The 16,959-nt window shown below is 60.9% G+C and overlaps 2 protein-coding genes across 3 annotated transcripts; one reads left to right on the plus strand and one right to left on the minus strand.

Moving 5' to 3' along the window:
• The first annotated feature begins 70 nt into the window (after positions 1-70).
• MTG1 (mitochondrial ribosome associated GTPase 1) lies at positions 71-12,622 on the plus strand. Of its 2 annotated transcripts, XM_037159110.2 has the most exons (11): positions 71-1,452; positions 2,381-2,445; positions 4,737-4,841; positions 6,723-6,803; positions 7,287-7,343; positions 7,588-7,678; positions 8,954-9,015; positions 9,403-9,499; positions 9,660-9,741; positions 11,768-11,880; positions 12,180-12,622. In XM_037159110.2, exons 1-11 carry the CDS (start codon positions 1,341-1,343, stop codon positions 12,302-12,304), a joined length of 990 nt encoding a protein of 329 aa, XP_037015005.2. In that variant the 5' UTR covers positions 71-1,340; the 3' UTR covers positions 12,305-12,622. The 2 variants fall into 2 exon arrangements, with proteins under 2 accessions (XP_037015005.2, XP_053524425.1); XM_053668450.1 differs by lacking the exons at positions 71-1,452; positions 2,381-2,445 and adding an exon at positions 8,217-8,321 and having other exon boundaries at positions 4,743-4,841.
• A 1,687-nt stretch (positions 12,623-14,309) lies between these two features.
• Positions 14,310-16,743, minus strand: SPRN (shadow of prion protein). Its single transcript, XM_037159098.2, has 2 exons — positions 16,613-16,743; positions 14,310-15,806 (listed from the first exon to the last, which is right to left on the minus strand). Exon 2 carries the CDS (start codon positions 15,788-15,790, stop codon positions 15,362-15,364), a length of 429 nt encoding a protein of 142 aa, XP_037014993.2. The 5' UTR covers positions 15,791-15,806; positions 16,613-16,743; the 3' UTR covers positions 14,310-15,361.
• Positions 16,744-16,959: the final 216 nt, after the last annotated feature.

Raw genomic sequence — 16,959 nt, forward strand, 5'->3', positions numbered from 1 at the left:
CACCCAGGGCTGCAGCATCTGTGGCTTCTGTTTTTGACTTGCCCCAGGCCCAGGTCATTGCAGGGCTCTGTGCCCCTGGTACTAGGCCTGCCTGCCCGTGTCCCCTGGACTCTGGGTGCTGTGGTTGCCCCTTGTTCGGGTGTTCCCAAGTTCTCACTGGTGGCCGGGACCACAGCATAGCCAACAGACCTCCCATTGTTCACCTGCAGCTGCTCGGTGGGCTAGACGGGGCTGAGGAGTGGGAAGACGGGAGGGCCCAGGAGGTGCGGTGTCTTGAGGATCTCTGGAGGAAGGGAACAAACAGACCTCAAGTGCAGGTGGACAGGGCAGTTAGCTGCACGTTTCAGGGTGAGTGTGGGGAGCACGTTGGGAGTGCACCAGGCAGTGTGGGGATGAATGTTGGCACAGAGCTTTGTTTTTCCTGTCTTGGGTCAAGTGGCCCCTCCACGAAAGGGGTCTTCCCCGCCCCGGAGTTGTGTGTCTACTGCTGTGTGTCACTGGAGTAGTTTAGTTGCACAGCTGCCATCAGAGAGCTGTGAGCAGAACCCAGAATTAATTTTACTGTCCAAGGGCTATGAAACAATGCTGCTCCCATCGGGTGCACAGCACCTGGTTGTGGACACCCACAGTTTCATCAAGCCACGTGCCTCGGGGACACATTTCTGTATCCCAGGAGGCAAAGGCAGGACCCAGGAGTTGGGGGCTGGGGCTGGGCCCTCGACGGTGTCTGACTCATCAGGAGCCCGGAAGTCACCCGACAGGGCTTATAGTAGGTGGTGAGCGCTCTTGTCTCAACTCCAAGAACATTTAGCGCCAAGTGTTAGGAGGTTTGAGGCCATTTAGACCACAGTAGTGATGTCTTCGTGCTGAGGACCTGAGCATGTTGGGTCTTTATGAACTTGCTTCAACAGTTCCATTAGAGTAACAGTCTCATAACCCAGTGTGCGGTTGAGCAGCTGCTGAGCGTCGGGACTAGGTTGCACTGTCAGCTTCAAGCTCTGTGTATAACAGCAGCCAGCATTTGCAGAGGGCTTGTCTGTTACACTAAAACCTGTAGTACTTGATAAGCAGGATGATACATTTATACGGTAAATTTAAAATATTTGAAAAATTGCCAAGTGGGACCGGACTGCGGCAGTCCCGAAGCCCCGCCCCGTCCCCAGCCCCCCGCCCTACCCCAGTGAGCAAAGTCTGAGGCCCCGAGGCAGCGAGTGCGCACGCGCGGGCCCTTGAGCGGAACCTTGGAGTGCCGGAACCTTCGGGCGGGGTTGCGGGCTGGGCGGAGAGGTCAGTAGAGGGAACGGCTCCCGGGGCTGCTGTGGGGCTCGGCGCCGGGCGTCATGAGGCTGACTCCTCGCGCGCTGTGCAACGCCGCGCGGGCGGTCTGGCGGGAGAGCTTCCCCTTGGGCGGTCGTGATGTGGCGCGCTGGTTCCCCGGCCACATGGCTAAAGGTGAGGCCCTGGAGGGAGGGGGCGGCTTTCCGGCGCCGTCTCTGGTCACCCTCGAGCGCGTTGGGATGGCGGGGGCTTTGGCGGCGGGGGTGACCCAGGGTAACCCGAGATGAGTTGCAAGCCCCTTCTGCCACTTTATTCCCCTAAGCCTCAGTTTTCACCTCGGTTTTTAAGAAGAAGTAATATTCCTGCTTAATATTTTGAGGACTAAAGGAACTCTAGACAGGAAACCACTTCGCAAGTCGTATTCAGTTATTATACCTGCAGCTCCTTAAAACGTAGAGTCACTTCCAGTCTTCTGCCTGAATCTGTCTGGGAGTTTCTAAGTATCAGAATTTGGTCTTAAGGGCACTTTCGAGTCGTGGTTGCCACTGTCCTGCCCCAGCCCCCGGGGTCGCTCAGGACCACGCCAGGCTGCTGCCCAATACTGTGCACGCGTGTTCAGGGAGCTGGGGTGGGGTGGGAAGAGGGGGTGAGACGTTTGAGGGTGTGCGTGAGTGGCAGGGTTACTGTAGAGGGGAGACCGAGCAGCAGTGTTGCTGTCGCCGAGCAGAAGGCTGCAGAAGGTGGGGTGGGTGGGGCTGGGGGCGGAAGAGCTTTGTTACTTTGCTGCGTGTTGTTCCTGGTTAGGGGCGAGTTGGCTGCAGCTCAGGTCCTGACAGCGTCATCTGTTTTACTGCCCAGATGAAGACCCACAGAGGTTAAATCTTCCATCCCGAGGCACCAAAGCCTCAGATCAGGGCGCTCATGTTGAATCTGATGGAGGGGCCCAGGAGATGGTTATGGTTGTGTTTACGTAAAGCACGTCATTCAGGTGCACTCTTTTTAGGGTGCTTGTGGCGGTGTGTCATTCTTGACAGATTAGCTGGAATGTTGTAGTGCTCTCAAAAGGCCACGGACAGTTGGCTTTTGGTGTTCTGTTTTCCAGGGCTGAAGAAGATGCAGAGCAGCTTGAAGCTGGTGGACTGCATCATCGAGGTCCATGATGCCCGGATATCCTTTGCTGGTTGTGATATTGTGACTTATAATAAGAAATACATTTTTGGCCTTTGTCCCCACTCCTGGCCCAGAACTCCTAAAACCCTTGGAGTTTCCTAAATAATGAGAGAGATAAGAGTGTCTTTTATGCTAGTGAGGCAATTTGAAAGCCATTCCGGATGGGGCTGGTGTTGGGACCCCTCCTGACGTGAGGGTTGGGACGTGCAGTCCCCACCCCCAGGCCCCCAGGGAGGGAGGGGGCTGGAGGTTGAATCGGTCACCATGGCCAAGGAGTTCATCCATCTTGCCTGTGGAACGAAGCCTCCACAAAACCCCAAGGGGACGGGGCTGGGAGAGGTGGTGATCGCTCGTGGAGGTCTGGGGGGTGGCACTCCCAAAAGGACGTGGAAGCCCCGCCCCTTCCCTAGACCCTCCCTTCAACCCACTGGCCTGTGTGTCCTGTGGTGGGTGACCTGGTGATCTAGTGAGGTGATCATCCCTCTGAGTTCTGTGATCCGCTCTTAGTTGAACCTGAGGAGGGCATCACGGGACCAGGTGACAACCTGGATTTGTGACGGGAGTCAGGTGGGGCGGGGGAGCATTTTGGGGGACTGAGCCCTGACCCTGTTGGGCCTGACGCTGTGTCCAGGTAGAACTGAGTTGGACAGCAGGATAGGCGGCTGGTGCTGGAGACTTGCTTGTGGCGGGAGACCCAGTTGGAGTTGGGTGCAGAGCTGTAGTGGTGCAGGGGGCCCTGCTCCTGCAGTGCTGAGGCTGCGGGAGCATTCCTGGCTCTGTTTCCACCCACCTCCCTGGCCTGGTCCCTGCTCCCGTCCTCAGCCAGCAGCCTCACCTGCGTGGTTACAGGCATCTTACGCAGTGGTTCTCATCCCTCCTTACATGTTGAAATTCCCCCGGGAGGTATTTTTAAGAAGATTGGCCTGGGCCTTTTCCAGAACACTTAATTAGATTCTCTGGTGTGGGGTCAGGCCCTTGCTTTTGGAAGCTCTCCATCAATGCATTGGTGGCATCATTTGTCCCCGGGCTCTGCCTGTCAGGCTCAAGCCTGGGGTTCTCCAGGTGGGAAACGAAGCCAGTACCATGCCTGAGGCACAGATCAGCAAGAAGTGGTGCTCGTGTTCGTTAAGGAGTTTACTTTTCAGACCTTGGTTTTGCTCTGTTGAGCTAGTTTTGATTCTTTTTATGTGATGAAGGTTTTGGTTTGAGTGTTCTTAGAGTACCAGCTCTGGGTTGGAGGGTGAGGGACAGTTTTCAGCATTTCAGAGGCTTGTGAGAATGTCTGTAATAAAGTATCGATTTTCGTTATTGTAGGCAAACATAACAATTCATGTCCTGCCTCATGATGGTCAGAAGTGCTTACTGGCACTTGTATGTCTGATGACACCAAAACCCGTGGTTGTTGTTCAGCACTGTGACTGGGGAAGGCATCTCCTCTGGTCTCTAGACACTCTCCCTTTCTTACCAAGGACGGGCAAGGAGCCCCGACTTCCGTGGCCCTGTGTCTCGGCCTGGAGGCTTTTGGTGTTTTGAGTTAGCTCAGAGTTGCTTAACCTCCCAGGGAAGGGTGTGGCTTTTGGAGTGTCCCTTTGCTGTGTGGGACATTGTGCGTTGGGTGATGACGCAGCAGGTACCTGGTGCCTGCAGCCCAGGCCTGCCAGACTGTCAGAGATGAGGCACCAGGAGGGGACTGAGTGCTCAGAAGGTAAAGGCCAAGGCCTCTTGTCAGTGTCACAGGAGGGGGACCCTGCAGTGAGCCCCAGGGTCCCTGGCAGAGAGGACGAATGGCCCGGTGATGGGAGTGAAGAGGTGTAAACTTAAGTGGGGGTCTCTGGGAGGGACCTGTCTCCTCGGTGGCAGTGGTGGTGGGAGAAGAGATGCACCAGTGAGGACTTCGTGGGCAGCACTTTTTGCAGTTGCCAGGTCATCCGTCGTGGACTGGCAACCAACCAGTGGTCTGAGTACAAAGCCTTCCACAGATCTATCTTCTGTTTCCATTACTGTCATTCCCCTGTGAGAAGCCATGTAGAGCCACCACCCTGTTGGTGGCCTCTTGTCCACAGGAAGTGGCCTCAGGGGCTCCGTGGCCTCCCGGGGAGGGCAGCACTGGGCCAGAGTCCCGGCTCAGGGACGCGCGAGGCTGCCGAGGCTGCCTGCACGCTCGCTCTGAGATTGGGCCTCAGCTCCTTCTGAAGGTTCCCTCCTGAGGGAGTGAGCTGGACCAGAAGACCACGTGAACTGATGGGCTGATACAAGATCTGAAGGAATTTCTTCCTTAATTTTGCCACATCCCACTTTCAGGCCGAAACCCTCTGTTTAAGGAAACCCTTGGGATCAAGCCTCACTTGCTCATCCTCAACAAAATGGACTTGGCTGACCTGAAGGACCAGCAGGTGAGGCCTCACCTGGCTGCATTGGTGCAGGGCTCACTGCGCTCCCAGGGCGGTCACCGCTGAGACAGACCCGCTGCCCGGCAGGCGTGCTCTGGTGCTACGCCCTCAATCTGCGTGCTCCACTGATATTTGATTGGCAGCCCTGGTCCCTTAGCCTGTGTCCCCCAGGGCAGTGCCAGGATGTACTGCTGCTGCTGCTGCTGCTGCTGCTGCCGCCGCCCAGCACCCCCTGGTGGCCTCTGGCTCCACGTGACAATGAGCGCTTGGAACATGGCTCCTGTGGCCCGGGAGCTGACTGTCTCCTTTTATTTCATTTTAGTTAGTTTGCATACAGTGGCTGCATAAGGCTGCAGGTCTCCTGTGATGGCTGCTTCCCCCTGGTGTCCACAGTCACCCATTTCACAGCCTCCCAGATGCCTGGCCTTCTGCCCACGGAGTGATCTGGAAGGTGGGGGAGGCCCCAGGAGCCATCGGATTTCTCCAAAGTCAGGCAGGGCCAGGGACACAGCTGATGGTGCAGGCCGTTCCCTCGGGTCTTGAGGGGAGGCAGGGCTCCGGAAGGCTGCTGTGAGTGTGCGTCTCCACTTCGTGCTCTGTGGTCGGACCCTTTGCAAAGAGCCCGAGTCTGGTGAAATCCTTTTCCCAGTTATGATGCGGAGGTTTTCCTTTCATTGCAGCAACGAGAATGCATTTCAGGTTCCTCAGCACATTTGAGTTGCTTACGCCCTGACCACAGCCTCTGCCACGGGTTTCCAGGGAAATGTCACATGCTGAGCCACCAGAGGCATTTGTTCCTTGAGAATCCAAGCTTGTGCCGCCCCTCTGAGTGAAGGCTCTCCATGGCTTCCTCAGTGGAGACTTGAGTGTCGCCAGCGATTGTTTCTGCCCTTAGATGCTCACTCTTGTATAGAGCTGGATATACTGAGGTTACCCAGCCTCGGCCGCAGTGCGTTTGGCCCCAGGTGCTGCTGCACAAGGCCTTGGTGGAGAGGGCCCCGGTGTGGCTCTCTGCGCAGGGTGTCCGTGTGCGTTCACGCACTTCTGAGCATGGCTTCAGATGTGTCTTCATCTGCGTCATTGAAATGTGTAACTGAAACTGACTGTGACCTTTCGTTCATCTAAGCAGCAGCCACGTCCAGGCCAGCAGCTGGTTGCACAGTGCAGTGCCGGTCTCACTGACTGTTAACACCAGCGAACTCCTTTTGGCCTTAGTTCACTCCTGGGCTTTGAGAGTATCCACGTGCTTTGCAGCGAGGTTGGGTTCTGGCCTCAGAGCGGAGTTCGTTCTGTGCCAGACCATGAGGACACCCAGGAGTGAGTGGGGAGAACACCAGATGAAGAGGAGACCGTGCATGTCAGTGCCAGAGGTGGCTTCGGAATAACTCAGTTCAGCCTTACTTTATCAGGAGGCCTGCTGTCCCTAGACGGCAGGCCGTGTCTGCTGAGGCTGCTCCCCGCGGAGCCAGGCCCTTGGACTGAGACCGGGGCCCTTCCCTCCTGTCCTCACACAGGGCCTGCTGCCCTGGCACCCGGTCCGCCATGCCTGAGCCCGCCCTTCCCCACGTCCCCAACCACGGTGGCTCTGAGCCCAAGCACACACTGGCAGTCTCAGGTCCTCAGACTTCAGTGTTGTACTGCCCCGGCTTTTATTTGGTATTTAAAACGGAGCCCTGGCTGGTGTGGCTCAATGGACTGAGTGCCGGCCAGTGAATCGATTCCCTGCTGAGGCCAGGTCCCCAGTTGAGAGCCTGAGACAGGCAACCGATCGATGTATCTGTTGCACATTGACGTTTCTCTCCCTCTGTATCTCCTTCCCTTCTGTCTCTTAAATAAAATCTAATAAAGATAAAAAATGAAACGCAGTGTCTATATCTCTTCCAGAAAGTTATACAGCACTTGGAAGGACAAGGCCTAAGAAATGTTATGTTTACCAACTGTGTCAAGGATGAGAACATCAAGCAGGTAGGTTTTTCTGTTTCACACTGGAACGCGTCTGCTGAGGGAACTCGGGGGACGCTGTACCCACTCCACACCGTCATCAGAGGCCGAGCTTCGTCCCCGGGCTCACTCGTTTCCTTGCGCCCGGAGCCTGGACAGCCGGAAGGTGTGAAAGAGCAGAGCCTGGCTGCAGACGGCGTGCTGGGTTATGAGGGGGAACGGCCTTCCGAGAGTCTAGAACTTATTTTCACTGGTGGGATTTGGAGAATTTCACTGGTGACATGCATCTTTGTTAGAGGGGATTGTCACCTGTCTGGGGGGCTCTCCTGCTCATTCCTGGTGGAGGCTGGCACAGGCCAGGGCACAGGTGGCCCCCCCACCATAGTATAGTCCAAGTGTGTGATGCAGACCGAGCCGGGGGGTGCCATGTCCAGAAATGGGGGAGGGAGGCAGGAGGGACAGGTGCCAGTGTCCCCAGTTGAGTGCCTGTGTGGGTGTCTGTTGCAGGTCATCCCGGCAGTCACAGAGCTGGTTCGGAGCAGCTACCGCTACCACCGAGGAGAGGTTGGTTGGGGGGCTGGTGCTGGCCCTGAGACAGTTCCTGCTGCTTAAGAGCCTGGGGCTCACCTGCTCTGCCCCTGGGCCTGACCAGGTCCTTGGCACCTCGGAGCTCTGCCCCCAGAAGGGGGGCAGGGCCTCTTCCCTTGCCTGGCCCCTGCTTCCGGTCCCGCGGTGTGGCCCAGTGGGGTCTCAGTGGGGTCCCGGCGGGAGTCCGGTGCCCCTGATGGTAGCTTTTCTGCCTCTGCAGAGTGTGGAGCTCTGCATCATGGTGATTGGCATCCCCAATGTGGGCAAGTCCTCGCTCATCAACTCACTCAGGAGACAGCACCTCAGGAAAGGTACTGCGGCCGCCCGCCCTGGGCCTCGGGCCGGTCCCTTTCCCCCAGGACCCAGCTGACAGCCTGAGGCTCGGCTGCACCTGAGACAGTCCTCCCGGTAACACTTCGTACTGCATCCCTTCTCTCTGTTTCTTACGCAGATGGCCTTTCTAAACCTCAGTGGTTTTGCCTTTCCGTTTATTTAAGTTGTTCATCCATTGTACCCAAAGCCTGGCAGCCGATGGGTCTGGCAGCAGGCAGGGGCACCCCCTGGGGTGGCAGCCTGCACGGGGGGCACCTTTGGGAGCCCCTGGCGTCTCCGTGCCTCCTGCTGGTTCTCTGGTTTTGAGGCACGTGGGAGTGTCCACAGCCCTCTACCTGTGCCTTTCTCTTTTCTGTGAAATATTGTAGAGTTTAGAGCGTGTCTGCACAGGCGTCACCCCCCACACCTGCCTGTGGTTGTCGTTGACACTGTTCCCTGGGCACAGCCCCATGCTAGCTGGGACATGGTCACTGTCATCTACTTTTTGAAGTTTATTTTTCTTTCATTGTGGCGTAGAGAGGTTGGTGGCATTAAGTTGTGTGACTCAGCAGTCCCTGTCCCCCAGCCCTGGCGACCTGGAATGTCCTCCCTGTCTCTGCACCTGCGAGTGCAGCAGCTCCCGTGAGTGGGGTCACGCGCATCTGTCCTTCTGTGACCACCTGCGTCACCGAGCACAGAGTCCTCCAGGTCCACCCACACTGTGGCAGGAGTCAGAAGCTCCTTTGACGGCTGAACATGCCTCGTCATGTGGACGGACTGCATGTGCCCCATCTCTCCCCCAGTAGACATCAGTCCCTTTGCGCTCCAGTTGGTTCCACGGTGCAGAGTCTGCTTGGGGCACATCTTGGGCAGCCGGTTCACAGCACAGGCTGACCCCTGGGTCTGGGCAGCCCCGGGACGGGCCTGCCCTGGGCGGAGCCGTGGGGCAGATGTGTAGGCTGCAGGCTAGGGCGTACACGGTCTGGTCTGGCCGGGAGGCAGGTGGCTGCTGGGAGGGGCAGCCGTGGCCCAGCCTTCACAGTCGGGCCACTCCTGTCTTTTCTTCAGTGGGTATTGGAGTGCCTTCCCAGGCAGCGGGAGGCAGACATGGGCCTGGTTGGAAAGGTCATTGCTGTGAGCTGATCTGGGGCTGAACCCTGCATGCAGGCCCATTTGGGAACCCTTCTCAGGGTTCCACCTGTCTCACAGCTTATTCTGTGCCTGACATGCGGGTGTGTTTGATGCATATTTGATAGCCCCTTTCTGTCCTGCAGGAAAAGCCACCAGGGTGGGTGGTGAGCCCGGGGTCACGAGAGCCGTCATGTCCAGAATTCAGGTAGGGCCTCGGGTGCTGGGCCCAGGGCTCTGTACACACAGACGGGCTGTGCCCACCCCGTCCTGTCCCTCAGTCTCCGTTCCCACTGGGTGCTTGCCGTGCGCCAGGCCCTGCAGCAGCCTCACCAGACCTATGGGGGGGGGGGGACACACTTGTTCCTGTTTTCAGCTGAGCAAATAGAGGCGCACAGGGGCAGTGTCACCTGCTCAAGGCTATGCAGTGGTCAGGTCAGGCAGAGTGGTGCTCGTTGTCTCAACTGCAGCTCAGTGTCTTCCCCTTTCTCCTGGGAGAGGAAGATGGAGCTGCGGGGAAGTCCTCCCGGGTATCTCCTGGCAGGAGGGGCTGCTGGAGGCTTCCTGAGGGTGAGCCCCGGCCCTCTGCCCACAGGTGTGTGAGCGGCCGCTGATGTTCCTGCTGGACACTCCTGGGGTGCTGGCTCCTCGGATCGAGAGCGTGGAGACGGGCTTAAAGCTGGCCCTGTGTGGTGAGCGGCCCTCAGAACCCCACCTGGGGCCTGGCACCGTGACCCTTAGCGCTGTCCCTGTCCAGACGGGCAGAGTGGTCAGGCTTGGGGCACAGCCGCCCCCTTGCAGCCTCCAGCTGAGACCGAGGGCGTGCACTCACCCTCGGCGGCCTGCTTCCAGGAACCGTGCTGGACCACCTGGTCGGGGAGGAGACCCTGGCTGACTACCTTCTCTACACCCTCAACAGGCACCAGCTGTTTGGGTGAGCGTGGCAGGGGGCCCTCTCTCCTCTCCAAACATAGGTTAAGAAGGGGCACAGTTAGGGCATGGCAGACACGACAGTCTGCATGTCACGTGAAGTGTGATTCGCTTTCACGTGGGAATGCGTCTGTGCAGCTGCGTTGCACCCCCTCCTGCCCCACCTGCATCCTGGGCCTGCCTGCCTTCTGTCCTTTCCTGGAATTTCCTGTGACAGGGCCACACGGTGTGTTGCTCGTTCCAGACGTGTGTGGTGACGTGTCCGTGGGCACTCGGTCACGGCCGGGCTGCAGCACCCTGCACAGACACAGTTGCTTGTTGTCATTTCTGAGCGAGATGCACACCCTTCCTCTGTCCCCTGGAGGACAGCAGTCACTTTCACAGATGTCCCCTGAAGAACCAGCTTTTGGTCTCAGCAACTTCGTGTCTTGTCTTCTGTGTGTCAGGGTCGCACTGAGCACCGTTCCTTCGTCATTTCCTTCTTTCTGCTTCCCTGGTGTCCTGTGTCATGGGCCGCTCTCGAGAGGGGCCCTGACGTCTCTGGTGGCACTGGTGCGTCTGTTTTCCGTGCACCGTGTCAGCCTTTGCTTCGCCGTCAGGTGCAGGACGTTCCCACGGTGATGTCCCCTTGCCGATTCCATGCATGTGTCATTGATGTGGCCTCGTTTACCCTTCAGAGAGTTCTCTGTCCTGACAGCTGCTGGTCGGGTGCCAGCTTCACCACTGCAGCTGGGGCCCGAGCTGGGGCCTTCCCTTTGAGCTTATTTGTGTCTTCGTTCCAAGCCCCATGAGTCTCTCTCTCGCCCCCTCTCTCTGTGTCTCTGTCTGTCTGTCTTCGGCTGCTTGAGGTTCATTGGCCACATTTACTACTTCACTTTATTTGGAGCAGGTGCCTTGTGGTTCGCAGACAGACAGACTGTGTGATGTGGTAACACGTCGCATGCAGCACGACTGTCTCCCAAGTCTGCTTCTGTTTTCACCCTGACCTTGGGTAGTCGTTGTCCTGGGCCTCGCTTCTGTGTGGCTGCAAACCCCAGGCGCACGGTGGCCGCTTTGGCTCATACAGAGCTGTGAAAGGCAAGGAGGAGACAAGCTGTGGGCCCGTCGCTCTGCTGTGCGTGGCCCTGTCCCTTGGTGGGTGCTGCTTCCGGCAGGGGTCTCCTTTGGCGTTTGGTGTGACGCTGCCGGTTCTTTCCCAGTTGAGTTGTCTGAAGGTGACTTTCTCTCACCTTCGTTTCCAAAGGACGTTGCCCTGTGCACAGAGCTCTGGGTGGCAGCTCTTTGCATCTTGGGGAGGCATCTGCCCCTCCCCCCGCCGGGTGTCCGCTGTTAGGTTTTCTCCAATCACCGTCCTGGGCAGTCAGGATGGTGGGTCTGTTGTGCTTTTCTTCAGTCGTGAGTTCTGGGCTGTCTGTGGCTGTTTGGTTCCCATCAAATTTGCAGCTACTGATTTTCCTGAGTTGTTCTGCCCACGCAGGACGGCGGTGGCCACGTGTGGCTCAGTCCTGCTCGGCGTGTTCCGTGGAGCTGCCCCTGTGAGTCCCACGGGCATCACCTGGGCCTTGGGTGTCCCCACTTTGCAAGTGCGTGCGCTGTGGTCAGAGTGGCCAGTCAGACACCTTTGCTGCCGACCCTGACGTCTGACCGGGCTCCTCACGGGTCCGCGCTCCGGTCTGGGCGTCCGAGCGTCTTCCTGCCCTGATGGTGGCATTTCGAGCATCACCGTGGCTGTCCTAGCGGCTGTGGCCGCTGGACCCTGCAGTGTGGCCTGAGTGTGGAGTGGCCTGCTGTGCTGACCCCAGGCTGCTCTGCGTGGACAACAGCTGTGAACAGTAATTTCTTCGCCGCCAAGGGCTCCAGTGGGGGGCTGTCCGCGGCCACCCAGGAGGTCAGGTGTCAGCAGTTCCACAGCGGGCCTTCGGGAGGTCCAGTCCCTGCCACCCACTGGGGTCACTCGCACCCACGAGGGCCGTTGAGGGGTTGGTTGTGCCCTCGAAGGCTGGCCCCGCTGGCTGATGCACCCCTTGCAGGTACGTGCAGCACTACGGCCTGGGCGAGGCCTGCGACGACGTGGCAAGTGTGCTGAAACGCGTGGCCGTGCGGCTGGGGAAGACGCAGAAGGTGAAGGTGCTGACGGGCACAGGTGAGACTGGGGGCCGCCGTCGGGGGAGGATGTCGCGGAGGAAACGCACCGCCCAGGAGCGGAGGTTCTGCCCAGGGAGGGGCTCTTGTCCACGCCCGACCGGGGGCCTGGGTGGTGCTGTGTGTACTGCGTGTCCACCCCCCCCAAGCCACGGGGGCCTTGCTCCATCTGAGGAGACCCCGGGGCCCGAGCTCCACAGATGCCCACCCGAGGGCCCCTGTTGCAGAGGGCGGGTGGGTGGGGCCCTGGGCCTGCCCTGCGTGGAGGCTCCTTCCTCACCAGACCCCCGTCTTCCCCAGGGGACGTAAATGTCATCCAGCCCAACTACACCGCAGCAGCCCGTGATTTCCTGCGGACCTTCCGCAGTGGGCTGCTGGGCCCCGTGATGCTGGACCGGGACGCCCTGCAGAGTGCCCACGCATAGGCCCTGCCCGGTGTCAGCCCCGGGATGCGTGGCATCCCAGACCTTCATATTCAGGCGTGACACTTGGGGCTCCCTTTGCTGGAAGCTGTGTGCCGGTCACTGTGCACTCAGGTCTCTGCTGCGGGAGCAGGCTGTGCCCTCCCGCCACTGCACAGCCAGGCCAGCTGTTGCTTCTGGGGGACGGTGCCTGGAGCGAGGATGTCAGCCCTGCCAGCCTGGCCTGGCCAGGACACTTGCTCGCGCTCGCTGTCTCACACAGAGAAGCTGGTGCTGTCCTGGGAGGAGTGAGATCTGTGAATTAAACGTGTGAGACCGAAAGCCTCGTCTCTGTTGTCCTGCCCGCTGTGCACCCGCAACCCTGGGGTGCCGTGCAGAGCCCTGTCACGGGGGCTCGGACAAGGGCCGCGGTGCCCTGGGTCCCAGAATGAGGAGCCGTCACCGCCAGCAGAATGTTTATTTCCCAGCACCACTGAAACACACACACACACGTGAATGGGGCCCGAGTCTGGCCTGTCTCCTTGGTGCCGTGTGCTGGCCGGGAGGGCCTCTGGTGTGGTCAGCGGGGACCTGGGGCTCCCACTGCTTCTGAGCACCTTCAGCTAACGGGACAGAGGCTCTTCCCGGCACTTGTCGTTGCTCCTGAGGGGGCCCAGGGGGCAGGGGGCAGGGCCTTCCCCTGGCCAGTAGCCCTGCTGCTGTGTCTGGAGGTGGCCTGACCTTCCCAGAGCTGCCAGTGATCTTCCTGCAAGCGTCCCTCTAGGTCCTGCTGCCGTGTGGTTTCCCCACCCCCACGAACTGACCGTCCTGAGGTGACCTGCCCTGAGCACCCTCTGCCTCCTGTCAGAATTGTGAGCACTGGCAGGTGGGGGGGGGGCAGGGACTCAGGTCCAGGGCTGTGCCACACATCAGCTGTTCACCCTGAGTCGGGTGACGTGAACTCGACCTGAGGGTGGCATCCCTTCGCCTCCAGAGCAGGCCAGTGGCTGAGCCACACAGCTGGTCGTGGGGGTGGCATCCAAGTGGCTGCGTGCAGCCAGGCTGGGCCCGGGTGCTTGTGCCCTCAGGGAGAGCAGCTCATCCCAGGAGCTGGAGGAGCTGCCGTCATGGGCCTCCCTGTGCAGGACTCAACTCTGCGACCTGCAAGTGGAGTGGCAGGGGGTCATGCTGCCTCTGCGGCCCCAAGCGGGCGTGGCCATGCTCACTGTCCTCGGTAGCATCGAACTTCATCTGGAACAGATGGGAGAGGCAGCTGGGCTCTGCACTCTCAATACAGGCAGCGTGGACACAGGAGGCCGCTGGGAGCTTCATCCTGAGGCTTAGGCTCCCGTCTCAGGAGGAAAGCACCCGTCTGGAGGCCTGCGGGAGCCTGGAGAGACCCTCCCCTGACCAGCACCCCCTGAGGGGAAGCAGAGGGCAGGGTCCCAGCAGGAGCTGATTTCGGCCCTCCTGTCCGCCAGCCGAGTCCAAAGGCCCTGTGGTCTGGGGAGCGAGGGTGCATTCTGGGAGGTTCCTGCAGAGCACCAAGAAGGCTAAGTCCCAAGGAGCCAGGCCTGGGAAGCTGCCCTTCCGCAGAGCACAGCAGAATGAGAGCAGGAGGGTGTGGCGAAGGGCTGAGCCCCCAGCAGGCTGAGGGAGATGGGCCATTGGCTGCCCGGGAGGCTGAGGGCGGGCCTTGCACATAGGGGCGTTGGGTATCCTGTGTACCCCAGAGGTGTCAGCCCCATCCCAGACCCTCGTGGTGTTCAGACACCCCAGGCGGTATTGGAGGGGCTCCGCTCCTGGTGCTTCCCTCTGCTGGGCGCGGCTCTCATGGCCCCGTGTGTGCTGGGTGCTGGGGCCACCACCTCTGCCTTCCTCCAGCCACCTGTGTGCGGCCATGTGGGTCCTGGGTCTGGCCAGGCTCCTGGCCTCCTCCATTCACACCACAGCCTCATCTCCTGCAGGGCACTGCCCACTGGGGTGCCGCTGCCTCTCTGCCAGGACTGTGGCCGGCTGGGCCGGGGTGGGGGCCCCCTCAGTGGGAGCGGCAGTTGCAGCACAGAACACAGGCCAGCGCTCTGGGGATGGAAAGTCAAAGTTCAGAGGGAATGTTGGCTTTTCCCAAGTAGGTCCCAAGAAGAGTTAAATGCCTTGTTGGAGTCCGAGCGTAGTGGCTCCGAGGCAGTTGCCGGCAGTGGGTCCCACGGGGTGTCTGCAAGGAGCGGGGACACAGCAGAGCCCAGGGCAGGGGTGTGCTCCTGGGAAAGCGGCCACAGAGCCACAGCTGGGCTGCGTCTCTGGCTCCGAGGTCCACAGACGCCATCGGCACCAGGCGTTCTCCACGTGGCAGCTGTGAGCCAAACCTCCCCTTCCCCAAACCCTCAGTGCTCCAGGTCCATTGTGGCAGCTTCTGTGGGGGCGGCCACCACAGTCCTCAGCCTTTGCCTCTGCCCAGTGGTCAGCACCATCCACACCCAAGTGTCCAGGGTGCGTTCAGAAGAGACAAAGTGGCCTGGCTGGTGTGGCTCAGAGGATTGAGCATGGGCTGTGAATCAAAGGATCACTGGTTCAATTCCCAGTCAGAGCACATGACTGGGTTGTGGGCCAGGTCCCCAATGGGGGCCACGTGAGAGGCAACCACACATTGACCTTTCTCTCCCTCTCTTTCTCCTTCCCTTCTCCTCGCTCTAAAAATAAATAAATAAAATCTTTAAAAAAAAAGAGACAAAGTGGCCTGAACCACCTGGCCTTGACACCAGTCTCTGGGGAAGCCCTGGAGACCTGGGAGCCTGCCGGCCAGGGTGGTACAGGGCCACAGGGCACTGCCTTTCTGGCTGGGGGGGTCGCTAACCGGTGAGTATGGTGGGCGTCCCGGACCTGATGGGCTCCTGGGCCCAGGGTCCGGTGGAAGTGGGGAGGCTCGGCAGGGGCTTGGGCAGGACAGTGAACAGGAGGTGGCACCCGGGTCACTGTGAGAGGCAGCTGTGCCTGCTGGGCCTGGCAGAACCACTCAGGGAGCCTCTCTGGGCTGGGGGGCCACCCGGGCCAGGGGCCGATGGGCCCTGAGCCCTGCCAGGCCTAGGGCTGCAGCAGCCCCAGGGCACTGAGGGCGCCACCCAGCAGCAGGCAGAGCTGTAGGCCGCACGTGGGCCGCGCACCCGACGTCCAGGCCCGGTAGCTGTAGATGCCCGTCCTGTTGCCTTCGGGTACCGCGTCTTCGTCGTCCAGGCCGCTCTCCCAGGGCCCCAGGACCCTCCTCCCGGCCGAACCTGCAGCCAGGCCCGCTGCGGCCCCAGCCGCCGCCCCCACTGCCCCCATGCGCAGGGAGGAGCCCGAGTAGCGGGGCGCTGGCCTCACGCGAGCCCTGGGGGCCCCGCGCGCGCCCCCGCGTAGCCCTCCCCGGGCGCTGCCACGAGCCCCTCCGCGGCCACCCTTGGTCTCGCCACTGTCGCACAGGAAGGTGGCGGCCAGCAGCAGAGCCCAGCAGGTCGCTGCCATCCAGTTCATGTTCGCGGGGCAAAACCTGGGGAAGGACAGAGGAAAGGGCCTGAGCTTCTGAGGACCCTGGGGCGCTGCGCCTGGGGACCAGAGCTGAGGGCCAGGAGCTGGGGCTCGGTCTGTGAGAGGATCCCCGCCCTCCCCCACAGCTGGGCGGGCTGCGTGGGGTGTGAAGGCCTGCGGGCTGGGGGCTCGGGCCTGGGGCGGGGGTCTTGTTCAGTAACTGGGAAGGGGCGGTGGAGGCCGAGAGGTTCAGCACCCGGAGAGGAGTTCCTTGTACCCGAGGGTGGAGGGGGGCAGAGCTGGGGGTGGTGAGCGCCCTGCGGCGGAGGCTGGGAATGGGCTCCCCGTCTTGGGCGGCTCGGGAAGGACCCGCGCGTCCGCGGTGGGGGGTTGCGTTCGGAAGCCGTAGTCTCAGGGGCAAAGCGCCCCCAAAGCCCTAGATCCGGATCCAGAGAAAGAACTGCGCGTGCCTTCGCCCGGCCCTTCCGGACCATCCCGGGCGGCGTGCATCGGGCGCGGAGCCAGAATCGGGGAGAACGCGTGTCTGGGGACTCGGTGCAGACTCAGCCCGCGCAGGCGGGGACCTAGGGGATGGTCCCGACCGGACCCCGGCCTGTGCGCTCCACCTTCCCCCGACCGCCTGCCCCCCCCCCCCCCCGCCCTTACAGGGACAGGAGACAGGGACTGGCGGGGACACAGGCCCCCTTTCAGGAGCAGCGAGCGATCTGACCTGGGTGGCTGCTGGGCCCTCCTGGTCCCTCCAAGCCCCTCGCGGCGTCTCCATCCCCGGCCCCAGGCTGGTGCCTGGGCCCTGCCGCCCAGCCTTACCCTCCACCGGCCTTGGTCGGAACCGCGGGCCGGAGTGGCTGCTCCAAGGTCTGCAGCTGAGCGGAAAGACGCCGGCTGTGGCGGAGACCCTCTGCCTGAGCGCGGAGCCCTGCAGCCAGGATCCTGCGCGAGGCCTCCGCCCTAGGATGGGGGCCGTGCAGACACAGGCTCGTCCCCCCGGAGCCGGGATGGGAGGAGATAAAGGCAGTTCCAGGAGCTCGCGGCCCCATTCCCTTCCCAGCACCGCCACCCTCGCAGCACTGCGCCCGCCCTCCACCCCCCCTCCCCTCAGCAGTCTCCCCAGGTGTCCGCCATCTCCACACATCCCCGTCTCCAGTCCCGGCTGG

This window comes from Artibeus jamaicensis, unplaced genomic scaffold, assembly GCF_021234435.1.
Source record: "Artibeus jamaicensis isolate MK-2021 breed Jamaican fruit bat unplaced genomic scaffold, CSHL_Jam_final contig_490, whole genome shotgun sequence".
In the NCBI taxonomy this organism is placed as follows: Eukaryota; Metazoa; Chordata; class Mammalia; order Chiroptera; family Phyllostomidae; genus Artibeus; species Artibeus jamaicensis.